Source organism: Microcebus murinus, chromosome 8, assembly GCF_040939455.1.
Source record: "Microcebus murinus isolate Inina chromosome 8, M.murinus_Inina_mat1.0, whole genome shotgun sequence".
Lineage (NCBI taxonomy): Eukaryota > Metazoa > Chordata > Mammalia > Primates > Cheirogaleidae > Microcebus > Microcebus murinus.
In genome coordinates, this window is record NC_134111.1 from 86,848,682 (window position 1) to 86,858,008 (window position 9,327).

General features: G+C 45.1%; 1 protein-coding gene and 1 long non-coding RNA gene across 2 annotated transcripts in view; one reads left to right on the forward strand and one right to left on the reverse strand.

Annotated features, from left to right (window-relative positions):
- Window positions 1-2,120, reverse strand: part of PECR (peroxisomal trans-2-enoyl-CoA reductase) — a 37,242-nt gene extending 35,122 nt beyond the window's left edge. The window contains exon 1 of the mRNA XM_012785172.2: window positions 1,917-2,120. Coding sequence (XP_012640626.2) covers window positions 1,917-2,040 — 124 coding nt within the window. The 5' untranslated portion in view covers window positions 2,041-2,120. The remainder of the gene's footprint in view (window positions 1-1,916) is intronic.
- Window positions 2,121-2,187: 67 nt separating this feature from the next.
- Window positions 2,188-3,170, forward strand: LOC142872305 (uncharacterized). The gene is made up of 2 exons (XR_012920511.1): window positions 2,188-2,262; window positions 3,000-3,170. It is a non-coding gene; the product is annotated as an uncharacterized LOC142872305 (long non-coding RNA).
- The last annotated feature ends 6,157 nt before the right edge of the window (window positions 3,171-9,327 follow it).

A 9,327-nucleotide genomic window follows, 5' to 3' on the forward strand; every position in this document is an offset into this window, starting at 1 on the left:
CGAGAGATAGGCATTATTTTTTAAATGCATTGGGCAGGGCTGGTTGCATTTTTAATCTTCTTTGCCGCAATAGAAATTGAGATAACAGGAAGGAGTCTGGAAAGAGAATTGTTCTTCTGGATGGATCCCTCCAGTCTTTATGGAGACAGAGGGAAAGCCCCTACCAACACCAGTGGATCTCTAAGGGCCTTTAATTCAAAATACTCTTTATATCATGGAGTCTTATTTTGAAGTGAAATTCTCTAAGCTCCTTCATCACTCATAATTAAAACTGTTTTTAGGCCGGGCGCGGTGGCTCAAGCCTGTAATCCTAGCACTCTGGGAGGCCGAGGCGGGCGGATTGCTCGAGGTCAGGAGTTCGAAACCAGCCTGAGCAAGAGCGAGACCCCGTCTCTACTATAAATAGAAAGAAATTAATTGGCCAACTAATATATATATAGAAAAAGTTAGCCGAGCATGGTGGCACATGCCTGTAGTCCCAGCTACTCGGGAGGCTGAGGCAGGAGGATTGCTTGAGCCCAGGAGTTTGAGGTTGCTGTGAGCTAGGCTGACACCACGGCACTCACTCTAGCCTGGGCAACAAAGCGAGACTCTGTCTCAAAAAAAAAAACAACAACAACAACAACAAAAAAAACTGTTTTTAGAAAAAAGAATTGCTAACAATGTTGTAAATGTCCATTCTTTTTCTGCATATATATTTTTCATTAACAAATTGGAATGCTATTTTGCATAGAATCCTGCTTTTTCCAATTATATGTGGTATTTCTCCACATAAAATCTTCAAAAGCAGGATAAACAGCAGCATAATATTTCATTGTTATTGATTTATCTGTTTCTCTCATAATGGATAGATTATTTCTAGTTTTCATTACGCATATATGATTACATCCTGGTATACAAATCTTTGCTTTTCTCTGCTTACTTCCTTAAAGTAATTTCCTAAGAAAGGAATTACCAAGTCATAGAGAATGAACATTGTAAAGGCTTCGGATCTTATTTTCCAAATTGCCCTCCAGAAAGGTTGTAATAATTTACATTCTTGCCTGCCTTCTCATTCCCTCAGCAACATTTTCATTTTTCCAAATGTTTCAAAATTTTGTTAGAAAAACAATGGCATCTTATTGTTTTATTTTGCATTTTATTATCATTAAAGTTGATTATTTTCTCATATACTTTTTGCATGTCTGGAGTTTTTCTTTTGGAAGGCTTAGTCCATATCATTAGCCTATTTTTCTATTAGTAAGTTGGGTCTTTATTCATTTGTAAGAGTACCTTATACGACTATTTGTCTTCTGCTGTAAACACTTTTCTTCATATGCCTTTAAACTTACATTGTTTTTTAATTCAATGAAGATTTACATCTTCATATGTATATTTACATCTTCAAATAGATAAATTTATCTATTTTCCCCTTTGTGGTTTCTTCCCTCCATTATGTGTTTGGAAGGGCCTTCCTTCACCCAAGTCAAGGTAAATAGTCACTATATGTTCTTGCTGTGGTTATGATTAAGAGATGTGAGAAGACAGTATGATGAGAGTGTCTCAATATGCTTACATCTTCAATATGTTACATTCTCATGTTTTCCAATCACTCAGATTAGGCAATACATAGAATGGACTAATTTCAAATATGAACATAAAATTAATTTCAGCACGTGTTTTCGCAGATCTACCTATTGCCTGCCTTGGGCATGGGAAATTAGCTCTAAGTGTTCCCTTAAGTTTATAAAGGAGTGGCCCCACACTGTTTCAGGAAGAACCGCTCTCTTCTCGCCCTCTCTTGGCAGTGCTACACTTTCGCCCACATCTACGTCCCCTAGGCTCTGCAACTGCACGCTCCCGACGCCAGGTGACCCTAGCCCTGTCTCTACGGACCCCTAGCTCTGGACACCTTGGCCAGGGGCCTGCTCACGTACCCAACTGCAGGAGCTCCTTCGCGATGGCCTTTCCTATCCCCGTGGCCCCGCCGGTGACGATGGCCACTTGGTTCTGTAGCAAGGAGGCCGCCAGGCAACTAGTGCCCTTGCTCCAGGAGGCCATGGCTGCCGCGGAGAGACGAGTGTCCCCGGCGCAGGCCAGTCCAGGTCACCCGGCGCCCAGAGGTGGGCGGGGTTAAGCGCGCCTGTGCCCACGTGATCCCCAGGCCCCGCCCCGGGCCCGCCCCGGCCCCGCCCGCGCGCCGCGGCTGCTCCGCATCCTCCCAGGGCAGGACCGCTCCCCGCGGCCGCATCCTCCGCCTGCATCCGTCCCGGGCACGTGTGGGTGAGCATCCTCGTTCTTCTTCTTTCTCTTTATTTCGATGTCATTGAGAGAGGTTTAGGGAAATGCAAAAAAAGAAAAAGAAAGCGGGGGTGTGCTCTATTTTGAAAATTCAATCCTCGGGGCTATCGCTCTCACAGTTAATTAAGGTTGAATCTCCGGTGCATCTGGAAAAAGGCTGCAGCTCTGCGCCCTCGCTGCGCCCACCCGCGTCGCTTGTCGGGAGATGCCGGGCCCCAGCTGCTGCCTGCCGCTGGCTGGGCAGGGGACAAGGGGCAAGCTTAGCCGAGGGGAAGAAATCCGGCTTCCAGATCCTTTCATACTCCGGGAGGGAGCCTGGGGAAGGGAGTGAGGGGGAAGAGGAGGCACAGTTGCAGTTATCCACAGAACCAAGGGAAAAGATGATTTAAAAAATAAACTAGGGCCCACCTCCACCTCACCTCTTGCTCCTCACTGAAGAATAAAGGGGAAAAAACAAGCTTTATCAGATTTGAGATCTGATTCATTTCAACGGGCTGCAAAACAAGTCCAGAAGAGATCTCTCATTGAAGGGTGCCTGCTTCCTGCAAGACACATCCATAGGTGTGTGTGTTTGATATCCTAGTTCATTCCTTATGCGAGAGGGCAAGCCTGCCGAGGATGGGGGACATTTCTCTTCCATGTTTTGGTGCCCAGTAATGGTGATTTATTATTCTGATCTGCTCCTATTTTTCATCTTGCTTCCTCTGTCAACCCACCAGAATGACATTACACCTGGACTGGCCCACTGAGACTTCTTCACCTTAAGAACTTGGCGGAATGTGTCAGGTGCAGTGGTCTTATCAATGAAGGCAGGATGCTATTTTTAAGTCTGTTGTCAGAGTGTTGTATTTTCCATTGCCGAGTATTAAAATAATGTAAAAGCAAACAAATGCTATTATTCCTTTGTTGGGTCTACCACCGTGAATTCACAGAGCTGATTGGAAATGGGTCTGGTTGGGAGTGGAACCAGACATCACTTCCTCCAACGGTGCCACCCACCCGCAAGGTTGCAGTTCTTGTTAGACAGCTACCCTTCCTCCCTGTTCCTCGGTTCCCCTTCTCTGACCTCCTTTTAGAAACACTTCTTCCTCTGTGTTGCTTATAGATTCCAATCTATACTCATTAAAGAAAGGAAGAAATCTCTTCTGGTTCCTATTTGCTAGATAGTTTACTGAGGAATCACCTACCTCTACAACTTAGTTGGTTATGTATTTATGACCAGATTTTTAAAAAATTACAATACTGTCATCTCCTTTAAAACAAAGTAAATTCAAATAGGAAATTTCAAAGTATTGTTACAGAAAAATATAATTTCTGGTGGTTTGATGCAAATGGCAAAGTATTTTCTTTTAAACAGGACAAGAAATATTGACTTAGTTCTTAGGGATATCTTATTCCAGAAAATTCCAGACTTTCCTTCTTGAGAGTGGGGACACTTTAAATTCCTTTGAAAGATAATTTTATCAAAAATATAATTTAACATGGTTCATGACCAGGTCTGGACCTATAGACTCTCAGAGATCTGCCAGGGAGGGGCAGTGTAGCCTGGCTGTACCAAAGCCTCTATGTGGCTGCTGAGTGGAGTGAGAGGGGCTTTCTGATGTCATGCAGTGAAAAGGTGACTAGGGACTGTGAGCCACTTATGCCTACTGAGGATGACAAGGGCCATTCCTCAGTTGCAAGCAAGTTGCAGGATGAATTGTCAGAAAGCTGTTTTTCACAATCCAGGTAGAAACTAAGAGACATCACTCTTCAAGTGAGCTTTTGTTAAAAATAAGCAGGTATGGTCCCTTAGCCTCTGCCTCTGACCTCAATCAGGGCTTGAAAGCCCTAACCCCAAAAGGCATGACCAGTAGTTCTGTGCAGAAGCCCTTTGTTTTCAGATTTTAATTCTGACCCCTAGAGGATGCATCTCCTTCCTGGGCAACCACGCCGTGCCGTGCTGACCACTCTTTTGGCCAAATCAAATGCTGCCCCTCCCTGCGCTCTGCATCACTGCCCCTTTTGTCCTGGGGAAAAAGGCATCGCTGTGGCTATGATCCTTTACACCCCTCCCTCCCGTCACGCCCCATTAGCAATGACTCCCTTCATCTTCTGAGATGCTCTTGCTGCTCACCCGACTTCCCACCCCTCCCCCACCCCATCTGCCTGGCAACTTTATTTTTTTCCTTCTGCAAAGCAGCTGCTGGCTCAGACTGACAGGGGCTTGTGGGATTCTCTCCAGTTAGACTCCCAGAATCTCAGTGCTGAAGGAATGTCAGTGAGGTGTCTGGTCCCACCCTTGACACCTTGAGGCAAGACCACTCTTGAGCCAGCTCACATGAGCGAGGCTCTTAACCAGCTCACAACATTCAGCACCTGCCATGTGCCAGGTACTGCTCAAGGGATGGGAGATACCCTGCAGTTGACAAGACAGGTCTCCCTGCCCTTGTGCAGTTTATATTCTAGCATGTAGGTATGTTGGGAGTGAGAGTGGAGGTGGAAGAGGTTTGTGTGCCACCAGAGGTAGGACAATAAGCAAACAGAAGATCAGGTAGCAAAGATGAGGTCGTATAGCTTTCTCAATAAGGAGATGCTCCAGCTCCTTGTAACCAACTACCCTGGCAGCCAGGAATATTTCCCCTGGAGAGTCAGATGCTCCCTAGATGATGAACCTGCTTCAGTGTGAGAGCCTTTCAGGACCAGACAGATTAGGCAAGGGCAAGAGAAATGCTGCTCACAGGATCACAAAGAAACAGGGCACAGCCTGACTGTGCTCACAGCCAATTCACAGCAACTGGCCGGCGGCTACGAGTTTCCAGATGCTGTTCCAGTCACTTGGCATCAGTCTGAGCCTAATCACCCTCCATGTTTTTACACAGATGAGACTGTCTTTCTGAGAGGGAAAATGGCAATTTTCTGTGATAAAATAATAAACATTTTATTTCCTAGTTGGTAGGAAGCCTAATGGGGTAAACCAAGATGTGACTGGGGGAGTCTGGCCAACCCAGACAGGTAGCCCTTTGGGTGACAGATACACAAATTAGAGAAGGGTTGAAGGAATAGCAGAACTGGGGCAAAGCACAATTCACTGTAGTAGTAGTAAATTAGCTTAAAAACGACAATACTGCCCCCTTGCAGCCCCTGTAGTTCAGATTCAGTGTGGGTAAAGGTGCAAAGCTCCAGATCCTAATATTCTTTTTTCTTTTTTTTTTGAGACAGTCTCGCTTTTGTTGTCCAGGCTAGAGTGAGTGCCGTGGCGTCAGCCTAGCTCACAGCAACCTCAATCTCCTGGGCTTTAAGCGATCCTCCTGCCTCAGCCTCCCAAGTAGCTGGGATTACAGGCATGTACCACCATGCCCGGCTAATTTTTTTCTATATATATTAGTTGGCCAATTAATTTGTTTCTATTTTTATAGTAGAGACGGTGTCTCGCTCTTGCTCAGGCTGGTTTCAAACTCCTGACCTTGAGCAATCCGCCCGCCTTGGCCTCCCAGAGTGCTAGGATTACAGGCGTGAGCCACAGCGCCCGGACTGTATCCTAATATTCTTAACCCAGTGGAGTAGGCACACCTTGATTTGGGAACGTTGTCAGCCAAAGGTGGCAAAACGACAGCCCATTTTTGTTTTGTTTTGGTTGTTTGTCCACATGGTAATATGTTTAAATTTGGACTAATCTTAACAATTAAAATCAGAAATTTTCACATGAAATTTCAGACATCTCATACTAAATATGCCTGCCTTCCTCTATGAAAGGACCTGGCTTGGTGGGTGGAAGAGGGGAACAGTAACTTCCTATTTTAGATGAAATCCGAGCTCTTGTGTTTGCCATAGTCCCTACCACTCCTTATTGTGTCTAATTGCTAAGGCTTGGTGTCATTGCCATTTATTAGCTTATTCCAGCCACACTTTATCCAAATATGTTACTTGCTTCCTTGAAACAAACATAAGGGCAGAGGCTTCAAAGCTTCCTGGCTTCTCTATCTACCAAGTCCACAAGTTCTGCTGAGTATCTGGATGGGTTTGGAGAAGGCAGTGGATCAGGTCTGCTCCTATGGTCACCTGGGAGACTAGTGACTGACTGATTGATTGGATGGGGACTGGCCAGCAGGGAGTAACAACCAGACTTTCTGTTGATGTCTCAGCCCTCCCTGAGATGCTACAGCTGGACAGGTATACTCATTTCATTGTGTTGTGAGTCTTGGATTTTTATTGAATGCCTAAGAACTATTGGTTTCTTTCAACAAGACTTGTTTTTGGTACATTGTTGGCCATCTCCTTACAAATAGGGAACAGGATCATATACTTTGTTGAGCTCTCTAGTGTGTTTCTGGCGGAGCTTGAGCCTGTAACAGTGATCTCCTTTGTATTAGACAGCTGAGTTTCAGAATTCCTGGCCCATCCAGGAGACTCACAGCTGCTTGAACCACCCATTATGGGTGATGCCATTTTGTGCTCTAACTCTGAAATGCATACCAAGGTCTGCCTGTGCCCCAGGGCTGACAAATTGGAACATAGCAGACGGGTTGAGATATAAAATAACCTTGGATAATCCCAGTACATTAGTTGGGATTTCTGTCTGGCTGCCTTAAGAGACCAAAATAAATAATCGTGAATTTTAAAAAGATAGATATTTATTTTTTCTCTCATATTATAGTCCACAGGAACAGGGTTTATGACTGTTAGGGTGGCTCTTACTCCTTTCATCTCATTTCTCTGCTATCCTCAGGGGGTTGCCCTTGTCTGCGTATGCTGCAGATGGCTCATCCAGCCCATGTTCCAGCCCTCAAGAAGGTGAGAAGGGGAAGTAGGGGCCAGACAGAGAAGTTGCACACATCACATCTGCTCACATCCCATTGGCCAGAGACTAATTACATGATCACCCCTGGTTGCAAGAGGTGTTGGGAAGTGTTATCTTTACCAGGAAAACCGTGTGACCAGCTGAAACTTCCATCATTAACAAAGAGGAAATACGGCTGGGTGCGGTGGCTCACGCCTGTAATCCTAGCACTCTGGGAGGCCGAGGCGAGAGGATCTCTCAAGGTCAGGAGTTTGAAACCAGCCTGAGCAAGAGCGGGGACCCCTGTCTCTACTAAAATAGAAAGAAATTAATTGGTCAACTGAAAACACATAGAAAAAATTAGCCGGGCATGGTGGTGCATGCCTGTAGTCCCAGCTACTTGGGAGGCTGAGGCAGGAGGATCGCTTGAGCCCAGGAGTTTGAGGTTGCTGTGAGCTAGGCTGATGCCATGGCACTCACTCTAGCCCGGGCAACAGAGGAAGACTCTGTCTCAAAAAAAAAAAAAAAAACAGAGGAAATAGACATAGATGGAATAATTGTGCCATAACTAGGCATATAAAGGAGCTTATTAATGTCTTTTTTTTTTCTTCTTTTTTTTTGAGACAGAGTCTCACTCTGTTGCCTGGGTTAGAGCACTGTGGCGTCAGCCTAGCTCACAGCAACCTCAAACTCCTGGACTCAAGTGATACTTCTGCCTCAGCCTCCTGAGTAGCTGGGACTACAGGCATGCGCCACCATGCCCAGCTAATTTTTTCTACATATTTTTAGTTGGTCAATTAATTTCTTTCTATTTATAGTACAGACGGGATCTCGCTCTTGCTCAGGCTGGTTTCAAACTCCTGACCTTGAGCGATCCTCCCGCCTAGGCCTCCCAGAGTGCTAGGATTACAGGTGTGAGCTATCATGCCCTGCCATTAATGTCTCTTTATTAAACTTCTCTTCAGTCTGTCTTCGACAAAACCAGGCTAGTTCTTAATTGCTACCACTTCACCGAGTCACTTTAAAAACTTTCAAACACCTACTTATTAGCCTGTTTGTATGGTACCACCTCATGGAGCTTATAGTCCAGTGGAAGAGATACACAATAGACAAATAAAAGAACAAATAAATACTAATTACAGGCTGGGTGTGGTGGCTCACACCTGTAATCTTACACTTTGGGAGGCTCAGGCGGGAGGATTCCTTCCATCTAGGAGTTCAAGGCCAGCTAGAGCAAAAGCAAGGCCCTGTCTCTACAAAAAATAGAAAAATCAGCTGGACATGCTGTTGGGCACATATAGTCCCAGCTAGTTGGGAGGCTGAGACAGGAGGATTGCTTGAGCCCAGGAGTTTGAGGTTGCAATGAGCTACGATAACGCCACTGCACTCTAGCCAGTGTGACAGAGCAAGACCTTATCTCAAAAAAAAAAAAAAAAATACTAATTACAAATGTCAACAAGCCTTGGAAAGGAAATAGGCTGTTGGGATGAAGAACAATGAGAAGCAGGGCAGGGAATGTTTTTTAGCTTGGGTGTCAAGAAGGCCCCAGAGGAGGAGACATTTGAACAGGGACTTGGGGAAACAAAGTAGGTGACAGTGTGCATGGGGAAGGGTGGAGCAGCACATCAGCAAGGTAGGTGTGAGGGAGGTGGGATAGCACAGGAGGGCAGGACGGGGAGGGGCCAGACCCTGCAGGTCCTCCGGCCACATGGAAAGTTTGGATTTCACTTTATAAGAATGAGAAGTCACAGGAGGGTTTTAAATAGAAAATGCATGTTTTTCTTTATGTTTTCAAAAGACCTTTCTTACTGCTGAGTGGATAATTGATTGGAAGGCAGCAAGACTGGAAACCAGAAGATAAGGAGCATTTTTTAGAACCGCAGGTAAGAGATGATGGGCTCTTAGACCGCAGTGGTAGCAATGAGGGCAAAGTTGATGGATTAAGAATTACCTGGAGAATTTTCTTCAAGAGTGGCTTAAAAACAGTTGTTCTAAGCATGAATTCCCAAGTATAAACATGTTCTTTGAAACCTGCTTTCCCCTTAGGATGGCCAAGAGTCCAGAGCTAATGGTTGACTGAGGTTAGCATGCTGCAATATCACATTCGTTAATAATCTTTAGACTGGGGTGGAGGTAGAGGATGGGCAAAGTCCAACTTCCAGAGAAAAGAAAAAGTCCCATCTCTTCTCTTCATTTTATTGATTAAAGCCTTGGAAACTGAGTTTTAAAAAAGTGTTTACTCCTCTCTTTCATGGAATCTAAAAATTATTTACCTTCTCTCTCATAGA